At 41.2% G+C, this 20,727-nt stretch overlaps 1 protein-coding gene across 1 annotated transcript in view; it reads left to right on the top strand.

The window, feature by feature from the left end:
- Positions 1-20,727, top strand: part of otog (otogelin) — a 72,387-nt gene that overhangs the window by 10,265 nt on the left and 41,395 nt on the right. Inside the window, exons 7-20 of the mRNA XM_084728819.1 lie at positions 616-773; positions 2,720-2,841; positions 3,072-3,280; positions 5,907-6,037; positions 6,169-6,275; positions 8,753-8,862; positions 9,815-9,940; positions 10,111-10,219; positions 10,581-10,627; positions 13,232-13,377; positions 15,705-15,837; positions 17,136-17,313; positions 19,417-19,541; positions 19,698-19,910. Of these exons, the coding sequence (XP_084584945.1) occupies positions 616-773; positions 2,720-2,841; positions 3,072-3,280; positions 5,907-6,037; positions 6,169-6,275; positions 8,753-8,862; positions 9,815-9,940; positions 10,111-10,219; positions 10,581-10,627; positions 13,232-13,377; positions 15,705-15,837; positions 17,136-17,313; positions 19,417-19,541; positions 19,698-19,910 (1,914 nt within the window). The remainder of the gene's footprint in view (positions 1-615; positions 774-2,719; positions 2,842-3,071; positions 3,281-5,906; positions 6,038-6,168; positions 6,276-8,752; positions 8,863-9,814; positions 9,941-10,110; positions 10,220-10,580; positions 10,628-13,231; positions 13,378-15,704; positions 15,838-17,135; positions 17,314-19,416; positions 19,542-19,697; positions 19,911-20,727) is intronic.

Here is a 20,727-nt window from a genome sequence, read left to right as displayed (position 1 = left end):
GTGAATATGAAACTAAAGCTGGGCTGCACCAACAAACTGTGTGGAGCCAACAAAGTTTAGAGTGAAGAATAGAGTTTAATGTGTATGGAGATGTGTGCTTACCCAAAGTAAAATAAATAAAAATAATTTAGTGTACTGTTGGCACCTAGAAATTTAGCAAAAAGGTAAAACATTTCATTGTTTGCTAGCTAGCAAAAATGTAAACAAGACATTACATTGTTCATCAGCTAGCTAAAAATGTAACAAAACATTGCATTGTTTGGTAACTAGCTAAAAAGGTAACAAAACATTATATTGTTTGCTAGCTGAGCTACGTTATTTGCTAGCTGGGTAAAAAGTTAACAGAACTTACATTGTTTGCTGGTTAGCTAAAAAATGAGTTAGCTTAGTTAACCGAGTTAAGTTAAGCCATGACATAACTGGGTTTAATAATTAATCCTTGTTGGTGCAACCAGCCTAAATGATTTAGCGAGGCGCATCTCTTTGAAATTTCTTTTGTGTGAACTAACGATCATAAAACTAGATTTCAAAAATGTTTTCTTTAACTTTGACTGAACTTAAGTAATATGAAATCTTTTCATAATAATTTCTTTTCTCCTCTCTTCATCTGTTCAGTTCCAAATCCTGGCTTTGAGAGGGAGATGACGTGCAGGTCGTGGGGTCAGTACAACTTTGAGACCTTTGATGGCCTCTACTACTACTTCCCCGGTCGTTGTACGTACACTCTGCTGAAGGACTGTGAAGAAACCACCCAGGCCAGCATCGTCGTCCAGGTCAGTTCAAACTCAACCACACCAGGAACGAAATAAAACCTCCAGACTAGAAGCTGCCCAGAAGGTTTCGGTCCGACGCCTGCTCCTGGTCGAGGAAGGTTTGGACTCAGTCGCGTCCTGCTCGAAACACACTCTCCTTTCTGACTTCTGCGAGGTTCAGTCTCAGCCCGAGGAAAAGATTTGCTCCGAAGATTAGTGAAAGCTATCTGGTTATTAGAGTCAATTACCATTAAAGACTGCAATTACCCACTATGCCTTGAAAGCATCTGCAACAGACCGAGACTTTGTTCCCCTGAAAAGGCTGCAGATACTGTATCTGTGTATGGGAAAACCGAACCACACAGGGAACATGAAAGATCCAAATGCATTATGATTATTGATTGCACAATAATACCTGTACTAACAAAAAGGAGAATTTCAAAAAGACAAAGAAAATATAAAACTGGAAATCCAACAACCAAAACATGTTAGACGGAGGGGAGAGGACAGTTTCTTTTGTAGGAGACAAATCCACCCTTCAATCAAGAATCCTATAAAATGTCAAACTGAGCGTGGATGTGTGTGTATGGTCAAGTTTCAGCATTGAAACTTTTAGGAAGAGTTTCTTTTTTCTTCTAATTATTTCTTGTTTTCCTCACTTGTGCAGTCGCTGGTGTAGCATCTGCATCTCTACCTGTCATCCACAGAAAAGACGTTACACTCATAGCATGATCAAAATAAAATTCTTAAACTTTCTCTTCACCTCAAAAACTGAAGAAAAGTCAGACGGAGAAGTTAAAGCAAAGAACAAAATCAGGCCACCGAAGGAAATTTTAAAGAGCTTTCAAAATATAACGCTGGTATCATTTCAGAAGACAAAAAAACAATGTGTTTGTCCGTTCCTCAAAACTTTCAGACTTCCCAACCTGGCCTGTAGTTCTCAGCCTGAAGACCACTGAATCCTTCTGAAGATGTAAAGCTTTGAAAATGCTGTTCACATACATGGTTTCATTCCAAAAAAGGCCAAAAAATAAATTCGTAAAACTGCTTGACACTGTGGTTTTAAGTAAAAGTTACTCAAACAGGAGTTTGGAGACTACTCTCAGTGGCAGATTATTCCACATTTGGTGTACTAGTGAATATTTGTGTCAGCAGGGGTACCATGCCATTTTTCTGGCTGCCCATTATTGCAAAACCCCAATAATCTGCAAAATATCCCTTTGGACCTAAAGCCCATTTGTCTGATAGCCTTTTTTCTGACAAACAAGCACCCATTGCTCCGAAAATATACGCTCTCCCTGCAGTAACACACTAACCCGAACCCCTAATCCTAACAGGGTTAGGGGTTATGCCTTTTGGAGCAATGGGCGTTTGATTTTGATCTATTGGACAAAAAGGCTTTTGGTTCAAAGGTTGGTACAGTATTGGCCCTTTCTCACCAAATTAGCTCTGGTTCTTGAACCAGGTCTGTTCCAGATTTTTGGAATTTTAGTGCTATCTAGGGCAGGAGTTCACAAACTTTTCCATGCCAAGGCCTCACATATAGCATTAGCTTATGTCCAAGATTTCATAAAACCCCCCAAGTCGACAGTTTTTTTCGGCATTTGTAGGGTGCTTTTGTAGGATGCTGAACTTTAGACAATTTGAAACACTTATTTCAGACGGTCTTGAAGCAGAGAACCAGAGGACCTTGTAGCCATGCTTACGCACTGCAGTAAATCAATACTTTATGTGTGCTGCATCATACTTACAGGAAACGCTCCACAAGTTTTGAAATTAGGTGCATAAACTGGAATGAGACGAGTTGGTCCATGTTGGTGGAAAAGGTTAATGTGTGTGTTGTGTTCACAGTAATGAAGGAACACGTCACCCAGCGCAGCAAATCTCGCTCTGTTGTGCAAACTGTTTACTGCTTCACAATGAATAGACGCGTGCTTTGTTTCCACGTTGCATCTTCCTGTTTGCAGGTTCACAATGACCCGGGCTGCAGCTCTGCCCCCTACACCTGCCAAAGATCTGTCAGCCTCTTCCTGCCGTGGGAGGGTGAGGTTCGGCTGCATGCCACCAACGTGACCTTCAAAGGCCAAAGGTCAGCAGTGAATCACAAGACACAAGAGAACATTCTCTTATCCAAATTTTTATATGTATTTATGAATTCTATTTCCACTTTCTCTAATTTAGGAATTGTCTAAGCCTGCTAACTTTCAATATGTTTTAACTGTACGTTTAGATTTTAAACATTTAAAGCTGTGAGAGCCCCTCATAGAGGAGAAGGTAATGTCTGTATCATGATGATGTGTTCACTGTCACTGTGTTTAGTCTGCAGCTGCCTCATCACATCCATGACCTGCAGCTGGAGCAGATCTCTCAGTACGTTCTGGTGACGCAGCAGCATGGCTTCACGCTGGCCTGGGAGGGACGCAGCGGCTCCGTCTACATCAAACTCAGCCCGGAGTTCGTGGGCAGAACCTGCGGCCTGTGCGGGAACTTCAATGCCGACGTCCAGGACGACCTGAAGACGAGTTATGGTACAGATCGTTTCATCTGTGACGCAGTTAGCAGTGATTTGCAGTCCAGACATCAGGGTTAAAATTAGGCTAAATTTAGTCGAAAAGTTAAAGCTCTCTAGTCACCTTGGTTATACAGTAATCGTAGCATTTCAGTGACCAGTGGTAGAGGAAATATTTAGATTCTAAACCTGAATAAAAGTACCTTTACCATACTGTAAAAATACTCTCTTAGAAGTAAAAGTTCTGCATTGAAAAGTAAAGTATGAAACTATAATAAGCAAAATGTACTTGAAGAAATGTACTTGTAAAAGTAAAAGTATTCAGTGCAGAAAAATGTCCCGTCACTATTATACTATCATATCATTAGATTATTATGACTCATGAATAGCAGGATTGTACTGTTGTAGTTGGTTGAGGTGGAGCTCATTTTGATCTGTTTTGCGTTGGACTGCAGCTGATGATTATTTTATATGTTGTGGATTAATTTGATTATTTTCTCAATTAATCAATTGATTATTTGGTTTGTAAAAACTCTGATAATAGTGAGAAATAGAGCTCACAGTGACACCTTCACAATGTTTGTCTGTTATTGGAAAAGCAGAAAATTGTCACATTTAAGACACTGGAACCATGAAATGTTTTTCCATGAAAAATGACTTATATGATTGATAAATTAGGTTAAAATTAATTTTGTGTTGGCGACCCAATCAGTTAATTGACTGTTGTTTCAGCTGTACTTGTATAAACTATTGGGTAATTTAATTTATAACAAAACATCATATTTTAGAAACTATTCACGTTTTGTGTGTAAAAAATGTAACATAATTTATAACTAAACCTGCCAGATAATTGTAAAAATTAGGATAGTTCCCTCTGAAATGTACTGGAGTATGAAACGAAAGCAATATGAAAAGAAAATAGTCAACGAAAGTACAACTACTTCAAATTTGTACTTAAAGGACCAATGTGTAGGATTTAGTTGCATCTATTAGGAACCTTTCAAGAACCTTCGTGGCCACAAAACTTGCAAAAAATGCAAAAGAGGCCCTCTAGAGCCAGTGTTTGGTTTGTCTGTTCTGGGCAACTATAGAAACATGGCGGCATCTTCAGAAGAGGACCCCTCTGTGGATATAAAGGGGTGAGTTAAAGATAGCAAAAACACAACAAATCTTATTTTCAGGTGATTATACACCAATAAAAACATGCTTATGAAAATTAAACACTATTGCTGCCATTTTGTGCTGATAAATCCCTGTAATTTTTAGACACTGGACCTTTAAGAATAGTTCTTCAATAAATGTCCTTAGTTACATTCCACCACCGCCAATTAATCCCAGCAAGTCATTTAACCAAGTTATCGCCTGAAACATCTGACTGTGGGGCGTGAGAGCAGCTCAGCTTGTTTTAAGGCCTCCTGTCAGCTGCTTCAACCTGAATCTTGGTGGATCAGATTCTAATCAGTCAGCACTTAACCAAACACAGATCTTGGTGTGCACACATCCACACAGATGGTAATCTGATCAATGCAACCATCTGAGGATGTGTTCAGGGACTCATTTTATCCCATTAACAAAACTGTAAATGCAACAGATTCAAAAATGTGTAATATTTGGATTAAACCAAAAGCAGAATAACGGACTATAATGAAACGTGTTATTTGTTGTAGCTCAGTTTAAACAAAGAATAAATATTCACTCTTCACCATTTTATAAAACATAGGCTTTATACTCATTATGTAAACAATTACTAAGGAAACATTGATTCTGTGAAGATGAATTTGGTTGTTTCTTGCATTTAACAGTTTGATGGTCACCAGACCATAACTTTGGCAAAAAGTAGAGGCCAATAAATTCTGCAGTTTACTGTAATGGATTATTTAGCAAGTATTGAGCAAGTCTTTAACAGCCAATTTTCATAGTCCAGTGGCTACCTGGATGGTAGAAAATCAAACTAAAAACATGTAGTATGCAAGATCAAAATGTGCAAAACAACTGGCGCTGACATTGTGATCCTCTGACTCAAAGGGACAGTTCACCAGAAGACCAAAAATATTAATTTTTCTGTAGTGCTGTTTATCCATCTAGACCACTCATTCCCAAACACTGGGACGGGTGGGTCTCAGGAGATTTTGTTTGGGTCACTCAATAAATAAAGGACTGTTGAAGAAATTCAGAAAATTTAAGATTTTAAATGTGTGTTGTTTTGTATTTATTTTGTTTCATTTCAGGAGTAGGCTAAAATGTCCCATATAATTTAAAAAGTGGGTCTCCAGAAAAAGGTTTGGGAAACAATGATCTAGATAGTTTTGGTGTGAGTTGCAGAGTTTTGGAGATAACGGATGTAGAGATGTCTGCCTTCTCTCAAGCAGAGGGCTTTGGCTTGTGGTGCCTAAAGCACCAAAAAAGTACACTTTAAAAACTCAAAAGCAATGTCTGTTTACAGAATCATGACCTGGTTACGCAAGATAATCCACGGCCCTCATGTTGTGAGAAGTTTCATGTAGGAAAGTTGTTTCTTTATACCATAGAAACTACAGGCCAGAGGAAAAATGTGTAGCATTTTATTTTTTGGTGAACTGACCCTTGAACTTCAGCAAAACAAAACTTTTTTAAATAGTTTCTCTCTATCTCTCTCTCTCTCTCAGGTGTGCTGACTCATGACATAGAAATGTTCGGGAACAGCTGGGTGGAGGCGGAGCCACACGAGGCTCGATGTCCCATGGTGCCTTCTGACTTCCCCTCACCCTGTGCTGGAGTCGAGGCTCATGTCCTGCTGGTGAGAACCTGCAGGCTTCCACCCTCCTACATAAACAAAACAAAAAACTGAACTGAAACACATTGGTTTTGCATGATTGTAATTTTTGAATGATGAATGAAAAAATGGCTTTGTGTGTTTTGTGGCTGCAGAAAGTGGAGGAGGTGTGTGCGATGCTGCTGGATCCACCGTTTCAGAGCTGCCACGACTTTGTCAGTCCGCTGTCCTACATGGCCAGCTGCTCCAACGACCTCTGCAAGTAAGAACAAGAACGCCATGTTCAGATCTGCGTGTTGAGATGCCTTACGTTCGTTTTGTCCTGACGGCGGCCTTCAAAGAAAGTTCAGGGTGTCACCAGATTCATATTTATATTTTCTCTTGTGGTAGTAGTGCTAAGAGTAGAGTACAAATGGAAATGCATAAATGTGCAGATGCCATAGTGAATTTTTGAGATATTTCTTGTGTACAATTGGAAATTTTAGGCTCTGAAGTGGCATTAAATGAAAGATCATTACAGTTCTATCTTTACCACATTTCATGGAAATCTGACCAGCAGTTGTCAGTTGAACTGTGGCCCAAAATGCCCGTAGAGTACCGCTGGAATTAAACACCTGATGCAACTGTTTATTCCCTGTTCCTGAAGAAGACGAGAGAATGACCCTTCTCCACTTCTGTGTTCCTTCACTTCCTCTAAAACCAGATGTACAATTGATGAGTGGCGTTTATTTGTCTTGCAGTAGTTCCTGCATTATGAACGATACTCTTCTGAATCCACCCCGTAGGTCTGAATCCCAAACAAGTTTATTTTAGTCCAACTCTTTCAAATGACCTTCACTTTCTGTAATCTACTTTTCTGATGATTTCAGTTGAACATTTCTGGCTTTGGTGCCTCTTAGTAGCAGCTTTTAAAAATACACCATGTTAGACAGCAATGAACAACAACTTCCCAACACAAAGCGGCATAACCTTCTCTAATTTTTATTACGATGGTCTCCTTTTTTATAAGTAATTTGTCTCATAATTTGACAGATGCAATAATTGGATAAAAATTATATGCAGAAGTAATTTAGCACACTGTTTCCCAAACTTAGGGTTGCAACCAAAAATGGGTTATGGATCTGTTTTTATTATATCTGCGACTGGCAGAGTAGAATACGTAACAATTTTATGATGTGTGAATTATTTTTCCTGGTTAATATAGATGAATCCGGTGACTGCATTATGTGTTCATTATGCCTTCTTGCGGCGCCGCCATTGCTGCGGTGGCACGTCATGTCATCACTCTCGGTGTCTGCTGGTTGTGTTTAGAAGGGAACCCCAAATTTGCCAGACTCTCCCGAGATTCTTCATGGTTTCGGTCAAAATGTTCACTTTCACAAGATCTTGCAGATCTGGATGCCATGTCTGCTGTTGCCTCCTGACAGTCACAGTGTGGATAATTGGACTGATGATGTTAAACAGCAGCCCTCAGTAACTGATGAAGGCTCCTTTCAGGATGGCGACATTAATGTTCTTCAAATTTTACACAGCAGTTTGGTTGAGACAACAATCAGAAATGGATGATGGCAAAGAGAAAAAACGGACCACCTCTGACACATTTAAGTGATGAAGTACTGTGTAACATATATTTAAAAAGTATATGAATTCACATTTTTCATCCGACATTCAAGATTTTCAGGGACAGAGTTCCTTTCTGTTAATATTTTTGATCCACTCTGGTGGTCCTCTGTTCACACAATGAATCTCTGTAGAGTCTCTGATCTCAGACAGCAACTCTCTTCATGAAGTAAAGGTTTGTGTATTTTACATTCCCTTTTTTCTTCAAAGTTGAAGTTAAACACGACTGTTGGAGCAGCCGAACTCCACAGGTTCTTCCTGACTTCCTAGACATTGCTGTTAAAAGTAACATTACATGAAATGCAAGTGTAAAAGTAGAAAATTGTAAACGTTTTGTGACACAGCAGTGGCGGCTTGTTAACATCTGGTACTTTGTCAGATTCGCCTGTGGAATAAGAGCATTTTCTTTTTGCTATGCTGGTTTCTCTTTTGGGTGTCAAGCTGAAAAAGTTTGGGAAGGTTTGCCCATCACAGTTCATCCAATCACCTGTCAAGTGCCTGCCCTTTTCCAAACCATTTCCAAGGACAACTTCCCATATTGTTCTGCGTGACAAACCCTCCAGCATGTGAGACGAGTGTTGTCGCTCATCGCTCTTCTTTGAACACATCTTTATTTCTTTATTCACTTGAAGTGCGTTTAGAGATTTCTTGGATTTTTGCCTTCAAGTCCACATCCACAAAGAAGACTGTGAGCACTCTCTGGTTTAAAATCCCACTCACAGCTCTCTCAGTTGTGTCTCGATGGCTCAGGTCCATGATCCTGAACGTGCCCTCCTTCTGTGAGTAACATTAGCCCTGGCAGTCTGTCACGGTTAACTCGGAGTGATTTGGAACAGAGACTAGTGCTAAAGACAAGACGGTTTACTGTGTTCAGAAACAAATTTACCTTATCAGATGATTCACTCTGACTGATACAGCCATACTACAACAAACCTCTCAGCTGTAGCTTTCAATTTAAAGCCTGGTTGGAAGATTCACAGACAATCTTCCAATTTTCCCCCCACGATGGAGACACAGCTGGTGGGTAGTTATTTGTTCAGTTGAATGTACCTGGCTCTATGGCCACACCTCTCCTGGCTCCGCTCAAATAGTCCTTCTCTGTTTGTTACTCTGTTGAAGGTCGGGTCCCAGCGGCGATGCGGTATGCCAGGTGTTCAGCGAGTACGCCCGGGCCTGCGCCCACGCTGACCACCCACTGCACGATTGGAGGCAGCACATTCCTCACTGTGGTACGTTCTTCCAGGTGTTTTAAACCGTGTGCTACAGACGACCAAAAAGCTGCACGATCCAGTTCAACATTGGAGCTAAAGTGTCTTTAACTCATCATTATGCATCTAATAAAAGAAATCTCATAAATAGATTTTTTCTCATAGTTATTATGAACAACTTAGTCATCACTATGAAACATGACAGCCAAAATTAAGAGAAAATATCTCCATTTATTTGTCTTTGGTGAATGAAATATGTACTTCCATACTGTAGGTTGATGGGTTGCCGATCGGGGAATTCAGCTGGTGTTTTGTTTGGTTGGACAATCCAGGAAAGCAGATACTCAATTAAATTAAAATACATGAAAATTTAAATTTCTTAACTTACCAGAAGTGTGGACTTGAGTCACATGGGTTGAAATCGAGGCAGACTCAAGTCACAAATTAACTGTAGCTACTGCAGAGTTAACTAATAGTTATTAGAACAGGTAAATAATCATACAGGGGACTTAGATTACAACAAAATTCTAAAGTTCTAACACTTTAGTCTATTTTATATAAAAAAATATTCATAGTTAATCACATTACTTTGTTGGTGGTACCTGGTAACCTGATTTTTAGTGATCAGATGTGTGCTGTAGCCTAGCTTACATCTGTTAGCTTACTGTTGACTTCCACTTTATTTATTACCTAGTTTGATTTAGATTTAATAACATGCAAACAGGACAATTTGACAACAGCAAGTTAAGTCGGTGGACAATATGAACTGTAAATTTAACAGGTCTGTTTGTCTGGTGTTGACATGTTTTTGTAAATTTCCCTTCACTAATTGTAATTGTACTAATGGCGGCATGTTCTCTAATGTTAAAACCATCTGTTTTTGTCTGCATGCAACAGTTCTAGCATCTCTGGTCTTCTCTGTAGAAACTTTTAAGGCTTTGACATCTATGTTGCGTTTCTTTTTTGCGACCAGCGAAGCAGTGTTCCCTTGGTCTGCAGTACAGGGAATGCATCAGCTGCTGCCCGGCGTCCTGCAACATGGAGCGAACGTGCATCGACAGCAAGCTGGCCTGTCTGGATGGATGCTACTGTCCTGATGGTGAGTTTCTATTCGGATTCTGTTATCTATTATAGTGTGTATTCCCCTGAAAAGACTTCCTGCAGATGAACCTTTCATTATAGTTTCTGTCTTGTCTTCTGATCTTAAAAGAAAGCACAGATAGTCTTCTGTATGTCTCTGTATCTGTCTCTGCTGTTGTCTCTCCTCAGGTCTGATCTACGAGGACGGAAGCTGTGTGACGCCGTCTGACTGTCCCTGTGAGTACCACGGCATGTTTTATCCATCTGGACAGACGCTGCAGGAGGAATGCAACAACTGGTGAGCGACGTTTAACCTCTCTCCCACCTCCTGTGCCATTATAACACGACTGTGGATGAAGAAACTGGATAACAGTTTTGATTTATCTGTTCAAAAAAAATGACATTTTATCACATAAAAAGCGATGAGAACCAGCTCTGTGTTTTTACAGTATCTTTTTTCCTTTGAATCTTAAACAAACCCTAGATGGACACACGTGAGACTATGTGAGACCATGTTGCATTATCATAATGATATATACAAAAAAATCCTGAAAACTCCACACAGTCCTTGTAATCTTCTCAGATCTGACCACCTGGGCTCAGTTTTCAGTCAGTCTTTAATTTTCCCCACCTGTGGACGTCTCTGCTTTCTGTTTCAGCACATGCGTGGGTGGAGTGTGGAACTGCACCGACTACAGCTGCCCAGGTTTGTGCCTTCCCTCAGTGGGTGGTTCAGTTTAACTCATGGAAGGTGATCATTTTATTACAACACAAAGATGCTCTCATAGTTTCCTCAAGCTTCAATATTCTATAGACAACACCTTCGCCTCTCGGGTCTTGGAGCAAGAAATGAGGACGGTTCCTGCTTAGAAAGGATGAGCAATTGTAGCAAAAGAAGGAAGGAAAGTGTCTCCTAAATAGTCATAATGAAAGGGCAAAGAAGGCAGACTTATCCTAGTAAAAGAGGAAGGAGAATGCATCATAGTAAGGTGCAATGAAAGAGTCAGGGAGCCAGAAAGAAAGACACTCTCTCAATATACTCAATATTCATTGTCCTCTATAAAAGAAATTTGTTTTCACAGTCAGTACACTAAAATAACAAGAACATTACAACAACACAAGTCTGTTATATAAAGAAGTAATAGCACAAAGCTGGCAGAACAGGCCAGAATGGAGGAAGGTGGTGTAGGGGTTGAGGGGGTGGCAGAGGTTGTGTGCTATGGTCAGAGCTCTGCAACTGGTGGTGGTGTTGATGAGGGCTGGCAGGTTGGAAGTGGGGTGGCCAATTATTTAAGAAGATATGTGGGTGAGCTTGTTTCTATTTATGAGAGCGAGCGTGGTGAAATAGCAGGTGGTTAGAGGATGGGTTCAAAAATCCTTTGGTACAGAAGATGAAGGAGGTTGGATTTTTATGTAAACTTGCACAAAACGTGGACAAACTTAAACTTATCAGGGAAATTTGACAGTTGCAGACAGGGACATGAGGCAGACTTGACAGAAAAGAGTACAGACTGTGTTGATGCAGCAGAGCGTTCATCACAGAGGTCAGCTGTGAAAGCTGTGATGTGTTGATGGAAAAAGATTCTCTCAAGTCCAAAATCTTTGGCTGGTTCAAGATGAGTTTTATTCACTGCACAGTGGAGACAGCCTTAAAACATGGTGGCATGATACTGTCTGCAGGAGTACGGTTGTTTGCCATGTTATATACAGTTTTACAGGAAATGACAGTAAGATCAGAATATTAATTTCTGAAAGGAAGACACCCAGTGTGAATAAAATACAAGCTGTGTCCTTCATGATCAGCAGGAATTCACTATTATAATTACAAAGACGAAAAGGGGAGAACAGCTGGGGTTGGGTAAGGTGTGACTTCAGGGGACAACTGGTCTCTCCTCACAACACAACAAAAAGGCTCATTCACAGAGGGATGTTAATTAATGTAAAATGGTTGACTGTCAACAGAGTCGGACACTCAAATAAGATAATACAAAAATTATACCAAGATTAGAATAAAATTAGAAAGAAATAAAACTCCACAGTTGATACAATTTTGTCATAGGCTCTTGCACTATATCATAGATATGTTTTCAAGTTCAAGAGGAACAAAAGAATAAATAAAAGGACAAGGAAGGCTGGATCTTCCTAGTTCAAGAGAAAGGAAGAAGGAAGTGTCCTCGTTTGGGAGCAAGACAGCGAAGGAGAAGGCATCTTAAGGCCAGTTCAGGCCAAAGATTCATGACAAGATGAAATCATTTTTGAAAGTTGCAGGGAAAAGTCACCAGTGGTTGGTTTTACAATAAATGGTATGTCACCTGTAAATGTTGGAACTGACAAAACAGGGTAGATCTTCTGTCTGAAGTTCATGGCATAAATTGGACAATTCCAAATGTTTTCACCATTTCATTAATACTAAAAATGGAACTGTAGTAAGAAACTCAGTATTGCTATTCTCAGTCATTTTTTAAGATACTACAAATTATAATCAGCTACAAAAAAGGCTGAAAAGCTGGCAGTTAGACTAGAAGTACGTTGTTGTTGTTATGGAAATAATACACTGTTTGGTTCAGTTACACTGATGTAAACTGTTGTTTGTTTAAATGTTTAGACTGATGCATTGCAAGTAATTGAAAGTTTTAACGCATCTTGCCATAAATGTTTGGCCTGAACAGGTTTTTAGAGGTTGTTGAGACATTGCATCTAAAAACGTGTGGAAATCCCCAGACCTGCCGCTTTCATCCTTTTATCCAAGGTGCTTAGGAGACTGTGGTACTGTTACACCTGCCATTACTAAACAACAAACAAACAAACAAACAGTGTATCATCGTGCTCATGCTCAGTTATCTCAGGTTCTGAGCTGATAACTCTCCAGCTGTTGTTCTTCTGTTAGTGTCAAAATAAAAAGAACTTGTCAGGTTGTACAGCTCTGAGTTTCCCTGAATGAGTATAATCCACCGCTCCTCCATCTTCAGTGTGGTTGACCTTTCAACTGGATGTTTTGATGTCCTTGGACAGAAAGGTCCGAAAAGTCCTGTGGAGCTGATTGGTTAATTGTTGTCACTGAAAAGAATGAATTTGTTTGTGCAAACGACATATCTGAATGGCTATTTATAAGGGAAACAAGTAAGGCGAAATCTCCCTAGTTATCCAGGAGAAGCTCTCTATTCAGAAAACATGGACAAGACCTGGACAGACATGGTGTTGAAGTGCTCTTGAGCAAACTGTCTGCCCGGGAGCTACCAGGCTGTGGTCTAAAGTGTCTCCAATTGAATGAAGGAAATAATAAAAAAAAAACGTCTCCCTCTCTCGACAGGCGAGTGCTCGGTGACTGGGGATATGTATTTCCAATCCTTTGACGGGCGGATCTACACCTTCCCCGCAACATGTCAGTATGTCCTCGCCAAAAGCCGCAACTCAGGGAAGTTCACAGTCACCGTCCAGAACGCCCCCTGTGGAGCTGTGAGTCATGTTTCATCTGCATTATTTTTATTTCATTTTTAAAAGTCCTTTTTTTTCTTTTCCTGCTTTTGACACAATAATCTCTACATCTCTTGCACACCTTTCCCACTTTATCCTCTGCTATCAGCTATTCCGCTGTCTCGGCTTACAGGTTTATGCAATTTGTCTGTCATGTAGATCATATCATAATTTAAGTGCTCAATAATCCCCGCTGAGTCCCGGCCATTTTTGTTCAAGAGCCATGCTGCGACTCAGAGGAATGAAAGCCTCGAGGAAACGTCTCGATCAAACTGTGGCAGATAATGAAACATGAAAAGCAACAAAAGACTGAGAGCTTCTTCTCTTCTCCCCTCCCTCCAAGCCTTCAATTTCCCAGCAGCCTTTGAGCTGCTCAGCGAATGAGGGGGGCGGCGGAGGGGAGGAGGCGAGATATAAGATGTCCCACTCATCAGAGCAGAGGCCCGAGACCTCTAACAGCCAACTGAACAGGATTACCTTATCTGGCCTGACTGACAGAGCTGTGGACGGCTTTGTAGTGAGGAGGGAGGTGAAGAGAGGCACTGCAGGGGTGGGGGACTTGGACAGAGAGAAGGTTATGCGAAAACAGGAGGTGAATGATGGGAAGAGTAGAAGGAGGAGGGGGTCGCTAAAACCTTTCGGCCATGGGGCTCTGCAACTTATGAAAGAGACGATTCATAGAGACAGATCGCTTACTGTCAGCGACGCGCAGGCTTCTTTACTTTAAAAATATCAGAGCAGAAACTAATTGTGCTTTTTCTAAAGTGATGCACTTAAAGGGACAGTTCAACCCCAAATCAAAAATACATATTTTTCCTCTCACCTGTAGTGCTGTTTATGCATTTAGATAGTTTTGGAAGTATCAGCCATAGAGATGTCGTCCTTCTCTCCAATATTATGAGACTAAATGGTAGCTTGTGGTGCTCAAAGTGCCAAAAAATAAAGCACTTTGTCTCCACAGAAATCATGACCCTGTTACTCAAGATAAAGAAAGTAGTTCTGTTAGAGTCTACTGCAGAAAGACAATAAAAAAATCTTTTTGTCCTGGTAATGGTTGGCCTGAGGAGGGCAATGTTTGTGACACCTTTGGTACTGTGGCAAGTCGAAATTCTGAGTTCAAAGTGAATGCACCATAATGCAAGAGAACTGCAAGGATCTGAAGAAGGAGATGAGATCGAGGAGACAAGTTACTATGATGCAGATCTATCTGTGCTTTTCTCATTGCAACAGAAACTCCAGTCTGCAGTGTAGTTCACACAGCAAATGCTACATGGTCAACCAAAGTTTTTATATCACCTTGACATTTCTGTCCGTGTTCACATGCGAACTCTCTCTCTGCTGCAGTCGCACTCCAAATCCATAATCGCACTCAGGAGTGAAGGTTGCTCACGTTCATGTTCACCAATTGCAAACTGATCCAGTCAGCAAAAATTTGAGCTCATTCAGTGAACGCCGCCCTTTTAGCACGTTCAATGTGTTGTCTTGTAATCATAGATTGAATGAAACGTGAGTGTAGTCTCTGTGACGTCACTGAAGATTTCTGAAAGCCTGTTTTGAAGCTCACATATCGTGACTCTGGCAGACGCCATCCTGGCAGTGCATCTAACTGGCGGCAAATCCAAAAGTTGGCAAAGTGATGGAGCTGAGGTGGGGCAACTGAAGTGGCTAACTTGCGGCTGGTGACCTGTGATGGCACCCACCCGTCACCCAAAAGCAGGCATGCGTTTAATTGTGCATACATTTAAGACTTAATATAATGTAAACTGGAGAGTTGCATAAAAATTCAGCCCTTGCACAGCTGCCATGAGGGGGGAAATAAACATGTTTATTTCTGGTGTGAAGTTGGGCATTTTAATGTGGGACTCTGTGGGGATTGACTCACTTTTGGAGGCAGCCTTAAGTGGCCATTAGAGAACCTGGCACTTCACATTGGCTTCACTTTTCAGCCCCAGTGGTTGCAGCTAGGTTGTAATGCACATTGTAGCCTCTAGGGGTCACTAGTGGGGCTTTACCCATTTTATCAGATTAAACACCTTAATTTTACATTTTCAAGGATTTACATTTTATTTTATTTATTAATACTTCTCGAACACCACAGACCAGCAAACTGTCAAACATGTTAAAACCTCCACAGTTCATTATGTGTCACTGAGAGTAAAATTGTTTTGACTTTCCTTCGCCGCCTTCTTCTTTCCTCTTTTTCTTTTCCCATTATTTCACTCTCATTGTGTGTGCTGTTGTGTGTCTGAATTGCTGCTGTTTGGGTTGATGCCAGCATACTTTATCAAGCCATCTTGTCTCAATTGCAGAATTTGGATGGGGCCTGCATCCAATCAGTTAACCTGGTTATTGACGAGGATCCAAGAACGGAGCTCACACTGAGCCATGTCGGAGACGTCTTCATGGCCGGACAGTACCGCATCTCCCTGCCGTATTCTGACGGTAACTCCCCCCGTCTTTTATCATCTTACAACATTGTTCACATGCACTTTTCTCAGCACTCTGAGGGTCATGGCAGAGATGGATTGAATGACAGCTGTGCTATTGAGTGGAAATTTTCCCAATACTTTACTGGGTTAGTGCTCGCATTGTTTTGCACAGAATACCTTCCCTCTGAGTATTACTCCCTTTTCACACCAGTGTTTTCATGTCTGCGGCATTCTGCTGCCTTTTGTGTGTTTTGTGATGAACTGTGTGAGAATGATCTGATATTTTGGTACCTGAAAGAATAAACACAACACCAACACTTAGAGCACTTTATGTGCTGTTACAAACAGCTTCTGACAAAGAACTTTGCATCCCAACTTCATTTCATAGTATTTATTATAAATCAATCAAGGAATCAGTCCTTGTATGTCAGTTGTACATGAAAGGTTCTGTATAAATAAAAAGTGCTTACAATAAATTCCAGACATGTAAGATTTTCGATTGCAGGAACTTTCCCCAGGGACTAGGAGCCTTTGGAGGAACTCAGCGTGTTTCCTTCACAGGGAACAGAGTCTAAATTAGGCTTAAGGCTTATTATTTTACCCCCCAGAAAGTCTGTGATTGTGGCAGTGTTGCAGCGCTGAACATTTCTGATTGGTCCAAGTACTTGCAGGATTTTATTTCAGGCACCTTTTGAAAAATCTGCAGCCACAAACCAGTTTGTGACAATAATAATATTGATAATAATGTATTACATAAATAAAAAATAATTATGCCTGTCCATCGCTTTATACAGCATAATTATTCTTGTACTGTTGCATGCAAAAATAACATGTTAAAACAGGCTTTTTTGCCTAATCTTTGCTGATATTTAGACCGGGTGCCTTTTAGTCCTTTGAAAAATAGTTCCTGGGACTAACAGTTCCAGGTAATCTGGGTGAAAACGTGCCTCAAGAGGAAAAAAAGAAACAAACCCAAACAGATCCAGAGCTAGTGCTGAAATGATTCAGTTAATTTTTCTGAGGAAAATTAATCAACACAACACTTTTCTCTCGAATATAATGGAACTAAAAAAAAATACATTTTAAAAACTCAACAGCAGAAATCATGACCCAGTTTCTCAAGATAATCCAGCAGTTTCATGTAGGAACTACTTAGAAAGAAAATAGTTCCTACATGAAACATACATGATAAATAGTACTACAGCTATGAGCAGAATATGTATTTGAGGGTGATCTGTCCGTTTAAGTGAGTATAAAAACTTGTATTAACTTAAGCTAAGCCTAAATGTCCTCGTCCCACGTCTCCTGCAGACATCTTCCACATCCAGGAGCTGTCGTCCATGTTCCTCCAGGTGAAGACGGCGTTCGGCCTGCGTCTGCAGTACAGCTGGAAGGAGTTCCGTCTCTACCTGCAGGCGGACGAGCTGTGGAAGGACGACACGGTGGGCCTGTGCGGCACCTTCAACGGCAACATTCAAGATGACTTCCTGTAAGTGCGTCCCGGCCGACCTTTGACCCCTCCCGCGCCCTCCTTTAACCCCCCCCCCCCAGTGATAAAAAGAGAGAGCGTACTCCTGTTTCAGAGGCAGAGAGGGAGGTGATGCTGAAGTGCTCCTTCTCTCACACTCTCCCTCTGTAATGCACACTGGCGCGGCGGCGCGGCATCAAAAGCCTCGCTCTCTGATCACCTCTTTTAGGCGGGCCAGATGAGCGCCCAACTGGACACGCCACTTCAACAAGGAATTTACTGTTAGTGGAATAGGGGCTCCACTGTACCGTATCGTAATGGCCGACCATAAAGGGCGGATGTTGTCTAACAGCTGTAAATGGATATACATCACAGAGGTGACTGAAGTGGTCGTACGCTGCTAGGAAGAAAACTGGAACTCTCTTTGCTTAAAGCTTTCCTGAAATGACTTTAAAATGCAGAATCCTCTGTTTTATATTTTGATTTAATCTTTGATGCTAAGCACTGATTTCTGTTCAGCTTTTACTCACCAGAATATTACAGTAGTTACATTTATATGGATTACCATTTGTTTTAGACATGATGACTAAAATTGGCACATTTAGGGTCTTAAACAAACAGGATGCTAAGTCAGAAACTCTGAAACAGTGTCTCAAACAGCTTGTTTTCTCTGATGTTCTGATATCAAAAGTTCACTGGGTTCACCTTGGAGGCAGAGGCAGAGGTGGGACTTTGTCTTGTCAGTCACTTGTAATCAGCAGACAACAAACGGGACTGCTCAGACATCAAAACTAAATTTCAGTTGAGTTTCAACCTCCTATTTTTCTTTGACTCCAGTCTAAAGTCATCTCATTGACTCTGAATGTTTTTAAATCCCTTTTTTAAAAACTTATTCTTTGGACTTATTCAAGAACTTTTAATTTCTAACACTTGTTGATTCCCCGTCTCTCGACAGGATTGTGCCTCAGTCATTTCATTTGGGCATCCATGCTCATGCTGTTGAATGCTTATATTGATTCCCATGATCACAGCTGGGAATTGGGGATTGGGATTAGGTTTAGTTCAGGAAGCTGCAGGAAGCTGCAATGTTAATATTAAGCTAGCTGTGCTGTTGTAGCATTACCTGTTACTGTGGTTATAATGCCAGTTTACATCAGGCATGTCAAAACTGTTCCATAAAGGGCTGAGTTGCTGCAAGTTTTTGTTGTAACCAGTCAGCCACACACCTGATTCGACTCATCAGCTGTTTGAGGACTGAGTTGATTAGATGAGTCGAGCCTGGTGTGCTCTGGCTTGGTGGGAATGAAAACCTGTAGCCACATGGCTCTTTATGGAATAGTTTGGACAGGCCTGATTTACATGGACAAAATATTCTGGTTTTTGCCCTCATTCTACAAGAGTCAACACAAAGCTGTTCAGATGACTGCTGAAAATGTTCCACTAACTTTGCTGTTTACGTGCAGCCATGCACACTCTGATTGTGGAAAAGTGGAAAGGCTGGAGCCGCCTGAGCCATTTAGCTTTTTTATCATAGTATTTTTAAAAAGGTTTTGAGCATATTCATACACCTTCTTGAATAGGTCGGATTTGCAATATCTGTGCATATCCAAAAACCTGTCGACACACATGTTTCATAATCTGTAAAAGTGTGCGTGTTTCTCCCTCTGACCAGAAATGTGGGCTTTTCTTTTGCACATGCATCTCTACCACAGACTTGTAAACTGTTGGCTAGCTTGATTTGTTTACAGCACAGAGCTGACTGTAAAGAGACATGAGGATATGTGTCAAAAACTGCAAAAAAATCATGTTCTGAATGTGCTGTAAGATGTCCAAAGAATCCCCCTATAACCAGAGTAACACTGGTGCATCCCACATGGCTTAGTGCTACATTCGGAGTGAAGATACAGTGGATATACAGAGATTTTCAGAATAATACTGGAGAGTTAGTATGCATGTAAATGTAGTTATTTATTCTGTCAAACTAACTTTTAGCTGGGTGTAGTACCCTGAGACTTGATATGAGCAACACAGGATGGTTTGCCCCAGTATCAGTTTCACTGTGTGAGAAACAAAGCTATCTGTTTTCCAGCTCTGTGTTGAATCCGTGCTCTGGTTTTCCTCCAGATCTCCGTCAGGTATGATAGAAAGCACTCCTCAGCTGTTCGGAAACGCCTGGAGAGTCACGTCGGCCTGTTCGACCAGCCTGAGCACGCCTCAGCTCGACCCCTGTGACACACATCAGCAGGCCGGTCAGTTTCTCTTCCTCATTTAGCTTTTTCTTTGGTGAAAACGTTCTTATGTTAAGTATCTGCAGTGCTGAGCTGCTAGTTTTATTAATTTCTGCCATTTTTACATTTTTTTTTCTGTGTGTAACGTGATGTCCACCTGTTCCTTCCCCTGCTCAGTGGCCTACGCCTCAGAGATGTGTGACATACTGAACCAGGATCTTTTCTCCGCCTGCCACGAGTACCTCAGTCCATCATCCTTCCATCAGCAGTGTCGCTCAGACACCTGTAAGTGCGGGACGCCGTGCTTCTGCTCTGCGCTGGCCCACTACGCTCGCCACTGTCGGAGATTCTCTGTCATCATTGACTTTCGATCACAGATACCCGACTGTGGTGAGTATTCAGCATATTCACTCTGCTGACATGTTCTGTATGCAGGTCAAAGAAGCTGGTTTGTCTCAGAATGCACCTGTTCAGGAACATATAAGAAGCTTTGATGTGTGTATGTTTGAAGTCCTTGAGCTTTAGGATTGTGGGTGTTTATTTAGTCTCTTCTTGAAGGCATGAACATTACTGAATGTACAGCAAGGTGGAGGCTGTGATGTTACAGCAGAAAGCTTTTGGCGTGAGCCTTCGGGAGTGACAAGGCATGACTTGATGGTAACCTCTGGGTGGTTCAACCTGGGACGTGAGCTGAAGGTGAGGCTTTCAGGCCTTCTGGACAGTTGGGAGTATACATCTTGACAAGAATGGTTGTTGCAGCAGCTGTTTTGTGATGGCTCAGTTTTGTAGATGTTGCCTGTGCCTTCAGATTCAAGCAGGCTGGCCAGCTTCAGTAATGCTACTCGAGACGTTACCCAGCACGTTTGCAAATCTTGGGCAGGTAGCTGGTCCTCTGGGGTTTTCTGTCGATGCAGAGTCTGAGAACATCCATTTGCTCACCGACCTTGAATTCAGTGTTGGCAAAGAAGAGATCAGGGCATGACTGATTCCTCTTTCTGGACAGGATCATGTCATTGCACTTGCTGAGCTCGAATGTGACCTTCCAGTCATGAGCCCACTTTCTGATGTTTTCCAGATTTTTGTTTGTTTTCCACCTCTGACATGAAGATGTTGGGATCATCTGTGTAGAGAAATATGTTGTTCCCATGTTGATACCACACTTTACTACTATGTAAAATGTTACAGCTGTTAAAGGGGAGGGCATTGT

Source organism: Lutjanus erythropterus, chromosome 1 (assembly GCF_056507025.1).
Source record: "Lutjanus erythropterus isolate fLutEry1 chromosome 1, fLutEry1.hap2, whole genome shotgun sequence".
Classification (NCBI taxonomy): Eukaryota; Metazoa; Chordata; class Actinopteri; order Lutjaniformes; family Lutjanidae; genus Lutjanus; species Lutjanus erythropterus.
Note: the sequence above shows the minus strand (reverse complement) of the source record. Positions and strands in the feature narration are given on the sequence as shown.